Source organism: Somniosus microcephalus, chromosome 11 (genome assembly GCF_052327205.1).
Source record: "Somniosus microcephalus isolate GS21.2 chromosome 11, FLI_Smic_1.0, whole genome shotgun sequence".
Lineage (NCBI taxonomy): Eukaryota > Metazoa > Chordata > Chondrichthyes > Squaliformes > Somniosidae > Somniosus > Somniosus microcephalus.
The window spans coordinates 92241792-92259315 of record NC_140997.1 but is presented as its reverse complement, the minus strand read 5'-3'; the positions used below and the strand labels follow the sequence as shown (position 1 = coordinate 92259315).

Sequence of the window (17524 nt, the reverse complement as noted above, 5' to 3'; positions counted from 1 at the left end):
GTGGGAAAAGTAGCCTTGAGAGGAGGCAGATGCTCTGTATGTGGGTGAGAAATGGGAAGTGGTGAAGGTTTCAGCAGCTGCCTCAGCTAACCCTCTGATTGTAGAGAATTCAAGGTAGTGATGGACTGTAGTGTCTAAAGATTTTAAGATTCTAGTCTGGCCACAATCGCTCTGATTTTTATTCTCCATGGTCCCAGGCTACTGCCAGCGATGCATTTAGCCATCATAAGAACATAGGAATTAGGAGCAGGAGTAAGCCATACAGCCCCTCGAGCCTGCTCCGCCATTCAGTAAGATCATGGCTGATCTTCGACCTCAACTTTACTTTCCCACCCTATCTCCAGATCCCTTGATTCCCCTCGCGTCCAATAACCTTATCTATCTCAGCCTTGAATATACTCAACAATTCAGCACCCACAGCCCTTTACGGTAGAGAATTCCAAAGAGCCAAAAATTCACAACCCTTTGCGTGAAGAAATTCCTCCTCACTTCCATCTTAAATGGCCAACCCTTTATCCTGAGACTATACCCCCCAGTTCTCGATGCTCCACAGGGGAAACAACCTCTCCGCATCTATCCTGTCAATCCCCCTCAGAATCTTATGTTTCAGTGAGATCACCTCTCATTCTTTAAAAACTCCAGAGAGTATAGGCCCAATCTACTCAATGTCTCATCATAGGACAACCCTCTCATCCCAGGAATCAATCTAGTAAACCTTCATTGCACCGTCTCCAAGGCAAATATGTCCCTCCTCGGATAAGGAGACAAAAACTGTGCACAGTACTCCAGGTGCGGTCTCACCAAAGCCCTGTACAATTGTAGTAAGACCTCCTTACTCTAGTACTCCAATCCCCTTGCAATAAAGGCCAACATGCCATTTGCCTTCCTAATTGCTTGCTGTACTTGCATGCTAACTCTGTGTTTCCTGTACGGGGACACCCAAATCTCTCTGAAAATCAACATTTAATAGTTTCTCACCAATTAAAAAATATTCTGTTTTTCTATTCTCCCTACCAAAATGAATAACCTCACATTTCCCCACATTATACTCCATCTGCTACTTTATTGCCCACTTCTTCTTTTGTATTCACTTAACCTGTCTATATCCCTTTGCAGGCTCTTTGCAACCTACTCACGGCTTACTTTTCCACCTAGCTTTGTATCGTCAACAAATTTGGATACATTGCACTCGGTCCCTTCATCCAAGTCATTAATATAGATTGTAAATAGCTGAGGCCCAAGCACTGATCCTTGCAACACCCCACTAGTTACAGCATGCCAACTGGAAAATGACCCATTTATCCCTATTCTCTATTTTCTGTCCGTTAACCAATCCTCTATTACTCCCAACCCCACTTATTTAGCAACCTTTTATGTGGCACCTTATTAAATGCCTTTTGGAATTCCAAATATACTACATCCACTGGTTCCCCTTTATCTACTCTGCTAGTTACATCCTCAAAAAACTCTAATAAATTTGTTAAACACGATTTTCCTTTCATAAATCCCCTATAAAGTGACTGGTAATGATACCCCAGCCAGTTATCTGCAAATTGTGTTTGGGCCTCCCCACATGTTTGGACAGTGGGTGGGTTGGGGATTGAATGTACACCACTGTGCACTGGAATTCCATTGTGCTATGCAACAACTTTTCTATCATCATTCAGTTGTTCCTTGATTCTTCCTCCTCCTGCTCCTCCTTTTCTCTTTCTCTTTCTCCCTTCCACCCCCCCCCCCCCCCCCCCCCCCAAAAAAAACTTGGGCCGAGGTGGTGACATAAAACATTTATTTATTTTGTACTTTCGGCAAAGATCTCTGGAATTTGTGCAAAGCCCCTTGTGTGCGAGTCTGTCTCACAACATCTGTCCGGCTATACGCTCAAAAGTTATACGGCGTACCTGCGCGCGCGTTACCTCCAAAGAAAGCTTACCGTTCCGGGACGGTCGTAAGCGTATTTACTTTTCGGTCGGACCAAAATTGTTCGCGCCTTATGCAAAAAACCTTCAAAATTACGCTCATTATCTGCTAATTAGCATTGATTGACTGACGTCAAGGTTCGACCAATCCTGTGCCGTCATGATTGACCAATCCTACAGTTCAGTTGCCTGATGGTTGGCCAATCGGTGTGTGTGGGGGCGGGACTAATGCTTTTCAACTTGGGGATCTGGCAGCCATTGCCTCAAGCTAAAAACCCCATTTACTTCCAGCTCAAAATCTGCTAATCCAGCTTCGAAAAAGTTAGTATCTCTTTTAAAAAAATAACATAACATTTACCAAAAACGTTTTATAAGTACTTTCACTTTCATCTTTGAAGGTATTAAAAGGTAGAAATGTTGCCCGGCAGCAGATTCAGAGAGAGACAGGGCCCAAAAGCCTGGGACTCGATTTAAAATGTTGCCCGGCAGCAGATTCACACAGGGACAGACAGACAGGCCCCAAAGCCTGGGACTCGATTTAAACCGCCCGGCCCAAAACAGCCCTGGCAACGCCGGGCTCCCCCCAGCTAGTGTATATATATAAAATCACCACAGTCTCCAGGTTTCTTAAATTCTACAGTATGCTTCGGTTTTACCTCAATAGCTCGTGCAATAATACTTTGAATTGCAAACCAGAAGCCACGTTTCAATGCTGGCGATCAGTTTCCTTTTTTCCAATTGACTGCCCAACATTTGAGTTTCATGGTCACTAGAAAGTTACCTACAGCTCCGTCTTTTGGAAATGACTGGTACTGCACGCAGTAACAGCAGAGTGAGAGCAATTGAAATGCATGTCCGATTCGATACTGGTTCAGTAACTGATTCTGGGTGTGTTTGTTGTGCAAAATTAATAATATATCCAAGCAATTGTGCAAATATCAGTTTGCAAATATCTCTAGGAAGTCCTCCAATTTTATTTTTGCTATAAAGACAGAAATTGCTGGAAGCACAACAGGTAAGGCAGCATCTGTGGAGAGGGCTAGGTAGGGTTAACGTTTCAGGTTGATGACCTTTCGTCTTTTTATCCTTTTGAGCTTTCTCAGTTTGTGTTAGAATATAGAATAACAGTGCAGGTACATACATTCATGGTCTTGCACAGCTACAAGGTTCACACTTGGGCCTGGTTATTAGTCAACAGGACCAAGGTTATACATCTCTTGCAATTGGTTACATTTGAATTGAGCAGGGTAAAGGCATGTGGCTGCAGCTGTGGTAAGCTGCAGTAAGTTTATGAATTTCGTTTGCGATAGCTGGTTTAATGCATTACTCATCTGTTCTAACCTCCGCTCACTCTTCCATTGTAGAATGGCGTTTTACCTGGATGAGGTGATGCCGTGTACCAAAAGACTGATGAGGGCAATCTCGGGCTGGCTGCCTCGTCATTTTGTTGGAGCCATTCTCGTCTCTCTCCCTGCTGTCGCTGTGTTTTCCCACTTCACTTGTGAATTTAAAACAAATGTAAATGTGAGTATCCTTGGATCATCAAAGGGGGAAGATTCACAAAACACGGTGAATCCATTTTGGCTAAAATCTTCTTAATTCTAATTGAATGCATTGCTGCTTTAGGTTATGTGGAATGCACTGCTTGAAAGTGTGGAAGCAGATTCAATAGTAACTTCCAAAAGGGAATGGGATATATACTTAAAAAGGAAAAATGTGCAGGCTATGGGGGAAGAGCAGGATGGGTGGGACTAACTGGTAGCTCTTTCAGAGAGAGCAGGCACTGTGGGCCAAATGGCCTCCTGTGCTGTATGATTCTATGATCCTACAAATGTTATATTCTGATTTAAGACAGACCTTCAAGAGAAGACATTGTACTACTTTAAAACAAAGAACACTTTTTGCAGCACATCACTGATCTTTGCAAATCGGATACACCTTGGTCTGTGCTGAATTATCTGATCTCAGCTAATTCAGTACAGGCTGGGAGTCAAACCTGAGACTAGGGTTTTAACTGAGCCATACAGACCAAAGCTCCCTGGTTCCATTACAGCTGTGCACTGTTAGTTAGGGTGGCCGCTAACTCAGCATAGACCAGAAATCAAAGCCTGGACCCTTCTAGTCTGTGTGGCTCATCTCTATGCTGATTTTACCAACTGAGCTTTGCACATGATGGCAAAGGTCAAGCTTTTCCACAAGGAGGGAGGGTGGGTGACCCGAGGTCAGTGGTAGAGGGCATGGACAGAGTCCTGGAGTAGGAAGCCTTCACCCCAGCCCAGGCTGGAGATGGAGCTTGGCACAAGCTGAACCAGGGGAAAGTCTGAAAGTGATGAAAGTCATTTTGGGAAGCTCTGTACAGTTAAATTTACCAGACTCTCTCACTATTTAGGTTTTAGTAAAGCTTCTCATGCTTTTGTTGACTGTGGGCTCTTTCACTAAGCGGCCTGTATAAACCCTTCATTACCAACTAGGTGATTTAAAACCTTTTATTAGATCTTGGCCAGAGTTCCCGTGTTTCTTTTCTGACTGAAAATCTCGATAGTGAAAGGGCTAGTGTCGCTAATGAACAGAGTTTCTTGATAGCTCGGCGGGTAAATAGGCTGCACGGTGTAGCTCTGCACCGTTGTTCCAGGTCCTATTCTTGGTCTGTGCCAAGTGTGCTGATCTTTGGGATGGCAATGGGAGTTTACCACTTTGGGCTCAAAGTCTCCAGGCTAGGGAGGGAAATATGCAGCCAGGGCTCCTAATTAGTGACCCCAGCTGAAAAGTGCTATGGCCGGTGACAGAATTGGACTCGGCTATAAAGCCGCTCGGTTGAATCGACTGTGGTCAAACATTCGGAGAGCAGACTTGTACGTGCAGTGGCCGCTTGGGCCACTTGTAATGGAGGGACTGACTGCTGATGCCTTAAGGACAGGAGGAGTTCCATTTATTTAAATAAAATTTTAGCCACCGTGTCTCAAATAACGCGGAGTTCATAATCTTCAATGTGAATCTCCCTCCTAAGTGCTCTGATCAGTATGGAGCTTTTTTTGGAGGACTGTGTTGAAAGGCTGTTACTCCTGATATGCGTGTATTCCAAAGGTCTCATAATTTGGTTCTCCACTGAAAAATATCCAGCTTTACCTGGCTCACTGGTTATCTCCTTAAATCCTCTGAAGTGTTTTTTTACTCGTGACTCTTTCTGCAGGTTATCATGTTCTTCTGTTGTGCAATGATCATCACTTTCATTCACTATTGTAACTTCTGCCAGTTGAGTTCCTGGATGAGATTCTCTTTGGCTACTATAGTAGGCGTGTTGCTTCTCATCCTGCTCTACGCCACATTATGTCCTAACACGTAAGTACGGTATCTTTTTCACTTAGTCTGATACAAGGCTGGATTCCTTCACAAATGTTGTTTGTTTACCCCTGGTACTTTGACCTTCTCCCTTTGGTGACTGGGTTTTCTAAAAAAAGCTTCAAATAGAGGTTGCTGCAAAAGTTTGTAGCCCCAAAGAGCCAGCTGTGGGATGATAGGATTTGGGTTTACACCTGCAGTGCAGCACCAGCAGAGGGCAGGGAGGGAATGTGTACAAGGGAGAGTGTCCCAGAAGCTGATTTCGGAGATGTTGGAGCAGTTCAGCTGTCAACCTGAGGGGAGAGGACGCCTAGCAATGGGAAAGGGAGAGAATATCTTATAAGGCACTAGTGAGTGGGGTGCTCGGCTTCAGGTGAAACAGAACTGCATCAGTCAGTTCAATGTGCTGCACAGCCAAGGCAAGTAAACGCGAAGGGTGGGTACTCTTGGGATTCAAGCTTGCAAATATTTATTTGAAATCCAGTTGTCATCATTTGAACTACCAAGAGTAACTTCCATTGCTTTAATATAATAGCAAAATACTGCGGATGCTGGAAATCGGAAATAACAACAGAAAATGTTGGAAATACTCAGGCCAGACAGCATCCATGCAGTATGATTTTTGCCACTCCCATTTGCAACATTTTATCTTTCCTGCCTCTTACAAAAGTACAGGATGTTCTTTCAATTCCTTCCTCCCCTCCTAACGCCCCCCTCCCCCCTGTCTCTACACCTGCTTAATATCTGTTACATCTCCAGCTTTTTCCAGTTCTGACGAAGGGTCCCAGACCTGAAACGTTAACTCTGTTTCTCTCTCCACGGATGCTGTCTGGCCTGCTGAGTATTTCCAGCATTTTCTGTTGTTGTTCCATTGCTTTAACTTACCTTTATGATTTAAGTTCTGTCTTGTCACACGAAAGAGTTGCCTTCTGCCTCCGAAAGACAGAAATTGATGAGGTCAGATAGCCACTTGTCTGTTATTAATCAAGTATCCAAGTGCCAATGAAGAATAAGTAACCAGCAGAAAAAGAACAATCATAGCCCTCAAATTTCATGAGCTAGAAAATATTCTCAGCTACCACTATCCTCCTTCCTCGGATCAGCTAGAGCGAACAACACATTAAATTATGTAATTCTGGTGGGGGTTAAATCACTAAACCTACTGCGCAAGAAGTTTTCCCCAGATAGGCCTGCCCTTCGATCTGGGGCCTGGGATTTGAGTTAGAAATTGCCCCTGGGCCTGGGTGTTGCTGATTTCCAACTGATGCTTGCACCTGAGCCAAGCCAGGCTGTGTTTGAGGTGTTTGCTGATCTTGGATGTTGATACTGCAGCCCAGACCAAGGCAAATTACCATTTGTTCAGCTGCTGGTCATTGGAGACTTGGTAATGGGCAGTGCTACACTGACAGCTTCAGCAAGAACTACAGATCCACTAAGTAAGAAGTAAGAAGGGGATATCTTTTACATCATGTAAGTAACTGAAAAAGGAGGAACTTTTGAAGTTGGAAGAAGAATGAATAAAGTACTTGCGTCTTCAATAATCCACTGTGGGAGGTAGAACAATGTTATAGTATAAATATCTGGGAATGAGGCTTTGGAATAACTGGGAATTAGATTTTGGAGAGGAAAGAACCAAAGCTACTAGGCTCTAAAGTAGGTTTTGTATTGGTGATGGGTGAATCTCGAGTAAAACAGCACTTCGATAAACATCAAAACCCACATTCCTGGTCCCAGGTGGCCTGTGAGCAATGGCACAGGAGGTCTACCTATCTATATATATATATATATATATATATATATATATATATATATATATATATATATAAATAAAGCGGCTCTTCTGTCTGTCCCGATGCCTGTCCCGATGCCTGTCTGTCCCTCCGTGTTCTATACGTTTGAAAGTTATAGAGCTTACCGACGCGCGCGTCGCCTCAAAAGAAAGCTTGCGATTCCGGACCGGTCATAGGCGTATTTACGTTTCGGCCGGACAAAAACCGCGCCCGCGGTATCCGAAAAACGTTCAGTGTTCCGCTCATTAGCATCTCATTAGCGACCGTGTGACGTCGAGGTCGACCAATCGGACGGCGGGTTCCTTCCTACAGTTGAGTGTCGAGTGACTCGACGATTGACCAATCCGACGCTTCGGTGACCTGACCGGTCGACCAATCGGTGCGTGTGTGGGCGGGCCTTCTCCTTCTGAACCGAGGTGAGTGGCCGCCATCTTGATTTTTCACAATTTTTTCCCCCACACTTTCTGTGTGTTAGGGAACTAAGGTAAATATTTTAATGATGTGTTAGGGAATTAAATAACAATTTAATGGGGGGGGGAGCCTCGGGAAATCGCGGGGGGGGGGGGGGGAGCCTCGGGAAATCGCGGGGGGGGGGGAGAGCCTCGGGAAATCGCGGGGGGCTCGCGCTGACCGCGCATGCGTCACCCGCCCACAGCGGCCGTCCATCAGCCGCGCAATACGCGGGGGACCTCAGCTCCGGACCTCAGGCGCTAGGCAGGGGGAGGGGCCAGAGAGTGGGGGAGGGGTGGGGGAGGGAGGGAGACGGGAAGGAAGGGAGGGAGACAGGGGAAGGGAGGGAGGGAGACGGGAAGAGGGGGGGGGGAGGGAGGGAGACGGGAGAGGAGGGGAGGGGGGGATAGGACAGGGAGAGGACATGACAGGGAGAGGGGGGACACACAGGGGCAGGGAGACCAAGCGCCCCAAAATTGCCCTCGCAACGCGGGGCTCCCCAGCTAGTAGTCAATAAATGAGGAATGAACAGGACAATTAATGACTTATTGGTAAAGGAATGGTAAACCTGTACTCGATGCATGTTAAGCTAAGAAATGCATGAAGAAATCTAAGAAATTAGATGGCTTGGGAAGTGAAAAGTAGGAAAGTGGTGGATCTTGCACATCCATTACTAAGAAAACTGGTTTCAGATTTATTTTTTTGTTGCTTACAGCTTGCTGGAAACCCAATCTGAATCTCTAGAACCATTCGGGTAAGATTTAAGCTTCATTATTGTGACTCTTAAGAGCAGTTGTGGAAAGTCTATTTTGAGCAACTGTTTAACAAATACTTCTTCCTCAAACACATCAGTCAGTGCAGGATACCAGTTGATGTTGATCCTGCATCTACCCGAGCAGGGAAATGGAGCCTCCATTGAACATTTCATCTGAAAAATGACATTTCTAACAGTACATCTATTTGAATGATATTGTACTCCCTCAATACTATACAGCCTAGATTATATGCCGACACTTCAGGGTAGTACTGAGGAAGTGCAGTATTGTCAGAGGTGCCATCATTCAAATGAGACATTTAAACCATGACCTAGTCTTCCTGTTCATGTGGATGTAAAAGGTAGCACGGCAGTACTTCAAGAAGAGCAGGGAATTTTCTTCATGTCCTGGTCAACATTCATCCCTCAACCAATATCATTAAAACAGATAATCTGGATATTGATCTCATTTTCTGTTTGTGAATCTTGTGTGCAAAATTGGTTGCCACATTTGCCTATGTAACAATGACTATACTTCGGAAGTAATTCATTGGCTGTGAAACGCTTTGGAACATCCTGAGGACACGAAAGATGCAAGTTGTTTCTTATCGCAGCTCTTGGTAAATTGTAATATTTACACTGAACGTGTTGTCACTAGGATTTCAGTAAAGTGTGACACTGGGGGGAGGGGGGGTGGTGTTTAAAAGCAGCCCTTTAAGCACAGGACGTATCCTCTGATTATACTGGTCTGGACAAGGTTGTTCTTTCATCCCTTTTGTTCTTTCATCCCCTCCCCCATTTCCCAGCCCCCAAACTGGCCTTTTAATCTGTTTCATTTCCTGCCTTTTTTTTCTCAGTTCTGAAGAAGTGTTTCGACCTGAAACGTTAACTCTGTTTCTCTCTCCACGGATGTTGCCTGGCCTGCTGAGTTTTTCCAGCGTTTTCTGTTATTTCGGATTTCCAGCATCCACAGTATTATGCTATCGTGATATAGCTTGTTATGGTTTAGTATATCTACCAATCATAATTCCTCTCTCCAGTGAGAACATGTCTATTTACATAATCCCTCCATCCCCTCAATCATTCTGGTTGCTTTCTTTTCATTCAATATTATCTAATGTGATGCATACAGGCTAGCATCTATGTATATTACAGGTAAATCTTTGGTCTGAATCTATTCTATTTAGTAAAACATCTGTTTGTCTAGTGCTTGTTTAAAAAAAAACTCACGTTTTCTTTCTCCCCCAAAGCAGAGAAGTTGGGTGCAATATTTCGATGTCAGGTTGGAGTTCAAAGAATCTGGAGCTGATCAGGCAGGAAGTGATTCTGGATATTGTCTTGTTGCTTCTACTAGTCTGGTTCCTGAACCGGGAGTTTGAGGTCAGTTACCGTCTCAATTACCATGGCAACGTGGAGGCAGATCTTCACCGTCACAAGATACAGAGCATGAAGGACCAGGCAGACTGGCTCCTTCATAACATCATCCCAGCCCACGTTGCTGATCAGCTCAAGGTGACTCCCCATTACTCCAAAAACCACGAAGATGTTGGCGTCATTTTCGCCAGCATAGTCAATTTCAGCGAGTTTTATGAGGAGAACTATGAAGGGGGGAAGGAGTGCTACCGGGTGTTGAATGAACTGATTGGTGATTTTGATGAATTACTGGGCAAGCCTCAATACAACAGCAATATTGAAAAGATTAAAACCATTGGAGCTACCTACATGGCAGCTTCCGGGTTGAATCCATCGCAGCGACGTGACAGCAACCATCCGCACAGTCACTTGCAGACACTTTTTGAGTTTGCCAAAGAAATGATGAGGGTAGTGGATGAGTTCAACAAGGACATGCTGTGGTTCAACTTTAAATTGAGGATTGGTTTCAACCACGGACCCCTCACTGCAGGAGTTATCGGCACTACGAAGCTACTGTACGACATTTGGGGCGACACTGTCAACATTGCTAGTAGGATGGACACTACAGGAGTGGAGTGTAGGATCCAGGTGAGTGAGGAGAGCTATCGAATATTGAGCGAGATGGGCTATGACTTTGATTATCGGGGGACAGTCAATGTTAAGGGCAAGGGTCAGATGAAAACATACCTGTACCCAAAAAGCACAAACAGTGGGATCATCCCATCACACCAGCACTCAGTGTCCCCAGACATCAGAGTGCAAGTGGACGGAAGCATTGGGCGCTCGCCTACGGACGAACTTGCCAACCTTGTGCCTTCTCTGCCAATCTTGGACAGGTCTGCTCACTGCTCAGATAACACTGAGGCTAAAGATGTGCTTTCTGCACATCAGAAGGTCAAGAAAGAGCAGGTCAAGGAGGCAGGTGGCAAAATGGGCGAAGAGGAAGCGGATGAACTGACAAAGCTACAAATTTCTAGCCGTCTATGATGCATCTTTTCATACCACAAACCGGCCTCACCCGGTAGGAACCAGTTCACGTTGGTAGTGTCTGTGTGTGACATGATGATTATTCCTGGTTTTTAATATTTTCATTTTACATCCTGATTTCTGTGTGGATCACAGTAACGCAGGAGCCAGCTCCATTGCAAATGTCTGTGCTGTTTGTGGATATTAAGTGCCTTTGGAAAAACTGAGGCCTGCACTTCAGGTAAAATGGAAAGAGGTTGCAGAAAGCATGGCTTAATTTAGAACCCTGGATAAAGCTGCGGTTATAACCCCCACCCCCGTCCCCAGTCTCACTTTTTCCTTGTTATTGCTGTTTTGTTTCTTTGTATTTTTGTACCTGTAATTACTGTAATGTTTAATCTGGGTTTCTGAAAAGAACCAATGAGGATGAATGTCAGTGAATGCCAGTAGTACACTAAGGGGTGGGGATTGGAAGAATTTGGTCATGTGAATTATTAACAAGCTCCAAATAAGTCCTGACTTGCCAGTATTCCAAAGGGTCTAGTTATTGATGTGCCACTTCAGGACACAGCATCGATCTTTTACTTTCCTTGACTACCCACTTATTGAGAGCAGGCTGTAGACGGGGTTCCAGATACTCTTACCATGTTGGTGTCTTTGGCGGGGGGGGGGGGGGGGGGGGTGATTCTTTCAAAAGTTGAGTCAGTAGAAGTCTTGAACCCAATGTTTGTTCAGATGTGTATGTGATAGGTTTTGAGGGTTGAACAGTCTTGTTCAGTGTGGTGGGTTGTGTTGATGTAAATCTTGGCACTAGATCCAGGTTAGAATACCAGAGGCCTTTTACTTATTCCCAAAAGCTAAATGTTCTCACTAAAAGCACCAAGACACACTGATTCCTTTTGATATCTGCTTTCAGTTCTGAGTTAGCTGTAGTTAGTCCCATGTGGAGATGAAGGGAGAACGGAGTTGGAAGTGTGGAATGATGCAGGACCAATAGCCAAACCAGTGGAGTCCCTGGTTTCTGAACAGGTTCCAGTCATGGGTCCACCTGATACTCAAGCTCCCCGAGGGGTGCTCTTGTCCTGTAGCAGTGAAGCAGATTGCTGCGGTAACATGTCATTCCCCAACCTTCAGGCAGGGGAAAGCAGTACAGTCAGATCACTGCACTAAAGGAACATTTCTGCCAAGCCGAGTGTAGTGAAACATTCCCAAAAGCAGTGGCGTTGTCTGTCCCTTCCTGTTCACACAAGGGAAGCCATTGGGGGGAATGATGAAAATTGTCTCCAGCAAAGATTTTATTTAAACCAATTTTTTTGAGGGTTGGACTTAAATTTATAAAGCAAGTGACATTTATTTCATGGTGTGACCATTTTTGATGCTATTACTAAAGGGTTCACCAAACATCCCATCATTACATATATCTGTACATGTGGTGATGGCACCTCCTCTATCCTCCCAAATCGAATAAATTCTAGTATTTAGGCAAATTTTTATACCAGATCGTAGGGTGTGCTGACAAAAACTGAATTGTCTGCATCCCTTCTTAAAAATATACTCTATCTTTGTAATACAAAGATACTGAATGTTATCACAGCAGAATGGAACCATTGGTGACAATTGAGTTTTTCCCCAACTATTCTTCACTCCCCAACACTTCCTGTTCCACTCATTTCCAGCACAAACTCTGTATCATGTTTTTTTAATCCCTAATTTTGTTTGAAACTCTTGGGTTATGTGTATTGAAACCCAGCAGTACAACAAGTGTTAACACTTTGTGATACAGTATCGGGAAATGTAAGCCCTTCTGATGGTGTGTTGGAGGTCCTCATGTCCTTGCTGAGTCAGTGAGCTCCCTCGTGAGACTCCTTATTAAGAGGTGTCGGCACATTGCCACTTTTTAAAAAATCGGAGTCCTTCATTTAACTTGAGGTGCATCCCATCAAGCTGAATATTGGATTCTATACTCCCGCTCAGCTCTAGTGCCCTGTTGGAATTTACCCCTTAAAATAACTGATGACTTTCCCCAACGTTGGGTTAGAATGGGGGAATATTTAAAAAATCCAAATTGAAGATACAGTGTCAAGCAATGTATGCAATAACATTAGACGTTTGTAAGAATGACAAACCAGTGTTGGATTTATTAGATGTTTTATTGAACAGTATTACACTGAACAACCCCAAAATCAGATTATGGGGGTCTGTGGCATGATATCCATTGGTTTAAGTAGATGGCTCTAATTTGGGATGAGGCTCTGTGACCATGTTTTGTGCACCCCCTCCAATATGATCAGAAATCCAGACTCATTGGAGCTTGGAATGGAATTGTCCCAGGCTCCTCCTTTGGAGCAAAGCCTTGACTGAACACCAGGGCTGCCTCAGTCAACATCAAGAGAACTTCTTCAGCATGGGTCAGTCAGCAACTGCACATCCAGGCAGCACATTCATGCAGCTCATGTACCTCTCAGTAAGGTACCAGTCACTTGACCTGATCAATGCCTCCTCAGCTGTGAGTGGACACACAATACTGCCTTAACCAAATTGGGTGCTGGGGTAAAAATCAAAGGATGAAACTTATTCAGTCATCCCTTTTAACAGATTATATCTTTTTGACTCCATAATCAAATGAAATATTTCCTATGTTAAAAAGAAAACTGTTCACCAAGTACCTAAACTCATTCACCCTAAGCTGCCTTTGGCATTTTACAGCAAACCATCCCCAAACTCCACTATCCTTAAGCCAGACAACTTCTGTACTCATGATTTACATGATGTACGCTCTGATTTAATAAAGTATACTCTTTCTATGGCTCCTTGTTGGCATTTTTGCACCAAAATAAAATTATATAAGCAGGTTAAATGTTCCCAATTTATTTGCAAATTATTGCAAATGAAGCGGGTGTTGTATAATTTAATTCTGCTTTAATTTTCAATTCTGGGATTTATATTAAAGATTGAACTGAAACACCAGCAAGTCCTACTGCTGTAACCAAAATTCTTGTGGCTGGAGGGATGTGCCTGTAGCTGTGAGCCTAAGAAGCTTATGGCCTGTCATCTAATCACTGGGGTAGCAGAGCACGAGCCCTGCAGTGGGTTTTTAAGCCCTGAGTACAGAGTTTACTTTGATTGCCTTTCTGCCCACAATGATCCTCCAAGTTCAGTCAAACTGAAAAGTTGAACCTTTAAATGATACTGATGGGAAGTAGAATGGTGAAGATATCCTGTATTAATAAAAGGAGCATATTTCATCCAATTTTTAAAAATATACTCAAGCTGGGAAATAATGGCATGAGATTCCCTTCTTTCCCCCCCAAAAGTCTGTCGGGACTTGCCGCCATATTAACGTCATCTGGACCACTTCAGCACCTCATGGTATATTTGCCCCCTTTAGCAGAGCTCAAAGTCTGAGCAAGTGAGAAACGTGACCTGATTAAATAGACCAGTTTGTTTCTCATGGAGAAATCGTGCTTCTTCTTGCAATTTATTACCTAAAGATATTGCAGAAGGTTTGCAGTGAAATGTCCACCTGCTGAAAGTTTTAAGTACATTTTCTAGAAATGCACCAAATTGATCTGTGGTGTTTTATGTGTGCATATTTCACCGCCTCTTCTGTAGCATACATGTACTATAGCTGAATTAAATTTCAACTATACCCCTCTTTTTTAAGTACTGCAGTATGCCAAAACTGACCAGGAAGATAATGATTAATGCACATACCACTACTTTTTAAATGAAAGGGTGTTGCTTTTATTTACTGTGTAATGACTGCAGCTGTAGAGTCTACTGCATTTAAGTAACCCCACCCCCTTGTAAAGTGTGCTGCACACTGTATTTGTTCACACATGCACACAGCCACGATGAGCTCCACTGAGCGTGCTGCAGTGCCGCAGCGCTATAGAATGCGAGTTGCCCCAAGCTGAACAATTCCATCTTTTTGATGCTGCTGAACATTCTGATTTGATACTGTTGCAGGAGTGACGAGAAGGGATGCTCAGTGTCATCAGTCAGCTAAACATTTCATACATAGTTTCAAGGGCCTGTCTCTTTCCTACCCACAATATGCATCCAGATTTTGTATACAGACCGCTCCATTAATACACATCATCAGGATTTAGCCCCATTCTTGCACAATACTTCGTGCAGTCTCTATCGGTGTAGATTTATCAAATGACACAAGCCCATCATTCTGGTATTTTTTTTAAAAACGAGTCGAATAGTGGTGGACTTTTGTATTTTTTTTTTTTTTTAAGTGCGATGCTGTTCCACTTTTGTTTCCCCCACCCCACCCCCACACACACGATCACTGAGCACATCCTGGATATAAAGAAACAGCCACCATGAGTCCTTTCACATGCTATTTGCTGTATGCTGAGATGCCCAGCACCGTGGCGGGCAAGTGGGGGTTGGCCTAAGCGGGATTGTCAAGTGAGTTGGGGATGGAGGGTGAGCTGGGTTTGGAGATGGAGGGCAGTGCAGTCACACAGGATGTTTATACCACCTGCAGTGATTTGATAATTATCCCTGTTGTACCATGACATTTCACCATCCAAAGTTTGTTTTGTTGCAAGACCCTAATTTGGAGGAGTTCTTGCTTTTTCACTTTCAGCCCAACAAAACATGCTGAATGTTGAACCACACTTGTCCATTTGGGCCAGCACACTGCCTGAAGAAAACCATCCCTGACTTGACAGTCACCCAGTGACGTTTGCTAAAGTACGCAGCCACGGCCGCTGCAAAGAGGGGTCTGAACACCAAACCAGTTTAAGCACAGCTGCTGAGACCTGCCAGCTGCTGCTAGAATATAGTCCCAGTATGCAGCAATCATGAAGGAGCAGGTCTCTGAGCAACACTACATGCAGTAACTGAATGGCCTGAAGGGAATGTGGGGCTTACACACTATAGAAAGGGGAATACTGCTCTGCAGTTGGTCTGATTGTAAATACTTTGCCTATGCTTTGTTGATGACAGAAAATGTATGTGAAATATTAAGCTATATGTATATAGATAAACAATATATTATCTGACATTACTACCAATCTGTAATCAATTGTATATTAAAAACCATTTTACTGTGAATAATGGGACATGATTTCACTGTAAATGTTCACAGTACAATCTGCCAATTGGAGTACAGTATTCATAATAAAGTTTTACATGAATGGTGCGGTGAGACACAAGTATTTAACCATGGAAAGCTGGGCAATGCTAGCTGAATAATACTTATCTGGCAAGTTCAACTGTGCGTGTCCTTTTTTTTGTAAACAGTCCTCTTCTTCCACCCCCAAAAAAAATCACATGCTCTATAGCAATAGACCTTGTCACCCAACAACTCTTTGAATTGACACAATTTATTAAAATAGTTACCTTGGGATCTAGCTTTCTTTTTGGGGATCTCCGGATATACAGCTTTGTGTAAAGAGTCACCCGCAAACCATGATTTTTTGCATTGTAGCAGGGGTCATAGACAGAGCACTACTGCATTTTTATTCTCTTTATTTCCCTACCCCCCTCTGAATGATACCTGGTCAGTTCAACTGTGTCTTCCCCCCCCCCCCCCCCCCCCCCTTTTCTCTCATCCCCTCACTCCCTGCCCTAGTCTACTGCGCTGGGTGGTGCCTTTACCCCAGAGGCTTTTGTGGGGCATACACATTTTTATTTGATACTGATTGCTTTCCCCTGTTTGATATCTTTACTTCCAATTACAGTAGTTGTGCAGGTTCTATAATGGAATTAAATATTCTCACTGGTACAGAAATGGTCTTAAATCAGCAGAACTGGAGCACTCTACACCCACCACTCAATATTGAAAATGCTGTGAAAACTTGGGTTAGAATCTTCAAAACCATGTAATTGTTTGACACAAAATGATACTGCCTGACTACAGAACTTTTCATCCCACTACAAGAGAGTACTTGTATAAAACAAAGCTATCTATCCATCTAGAGCTAGGCTTCATTTTTCTTATACATATTCTGCATATGCCAGGAGCTTCATAGTAAATATACCCCAACTTGTGCAAAGCTGTTTTCTTGCCCAGCCCAGTGACCTGTTGATCTGCAGTACAAAACCTGTAGGAAAAAAATAGGACAGTTGTGAATACTGTCCCAGTGCCTTGTACTGCTAAGCATAGCTCCACACGTGCGATATCCTTGCAAGAATTCCGTTTGATTCATTTCCATTCTAATACCCAAGATAAGTTGCCTCAAGATGACAAACTCAGCAGTGCATGTTAGTCAGGCTTAGGTATTAGCATTGGCTTAGTGGTCGCACTCTAACCTGAGGCAGAAGGTTGCAAGTTCAAGTCCCACTCACAGACTTGAGCACATACTCCAGTGCACTACTGAAGGAATGCACCAAGGGAGTGCTGCATTGTGTGTCAGAGGTGCTATTTTTCAATGATCAGTTTCTGTCTGCTCTCTCAGGTGGATGTAAAAAAGCCAACGACACTATTTCAAGAACAACAGGGGAATTCTCCTGTCATCCTGGGCAACATTATCCCTGAGTCAATGCTACTAAAACAAATGATCTCATTGCAATTTGTGGGACGGTGCTGACCCCCTACATCCCATAAACCCACATTGCTATAAAACGTGATGCAGTACCTTCCTACCTCAGACAGTGGCTCGTTGAAAAACACCACTGCGACCTACAAAGCTGAAGGGCAGGAGGCCTTCCTGAAATTAGAATGTTCTGGCACAGCGAAGATCAGCCGAGAGGAGAATGCTGGCGAAAAGAAAACTGGTTAAAAACAAAGGGTTGTTCTCATTCATCCATGGATATGGGTCCCTACAGAAACCTGTTTCATGATATAATGTCTCAATGGTCTATCAACAGTTCCCATAAGTGGACCGTTGTTCCTTGTGATCCAGAAGTTGTATCTTTTCTATACTCTGCCCTTG

The 17524-nt window shown here is 43.8% G+C and overlaps 1 protein-coding gene across 4 annotated transcripts in view; it reads left to right on the top strand.

Moving 5' to 3' along the window:
* adcy9b (adenylate cyclase 9b) overlaps window positions 1–15788 on the top strand; it is a 168172-nt gene extending 152384 nt beyond the window's left edge. Inside the window, exons 7-10 of one of the 4 annotated variants that reach the window (XM_086001009.1) lie at window positions 3281–3440; window positions 5107–5255; window positions 8211–8249; window positions 9503–15788. In XM_086001009.1, coding sequence (XP_085857135.1) covers window positions 3281–3440; window positions 5107–5255; window positions 8211–8249; window positions 9503–10649 — 1495 coding nt within the window. In that variant the 3' untranslated portion in view covers window positions 10650–15788. Of the gene's footprint in view, window positions 1–3280; window positions 3441–5106; window positions 5256–8210; window positions 8250–9499 lie in introns of all 4 variants that reach the window. The other 3 variants (XM_086001008.1, XM_086001011.1, XM_086001010.1) reach the window with 3 other exon arrangements.
* Window positions 15789–17524: the final 1736 nt, after the last annotated feature.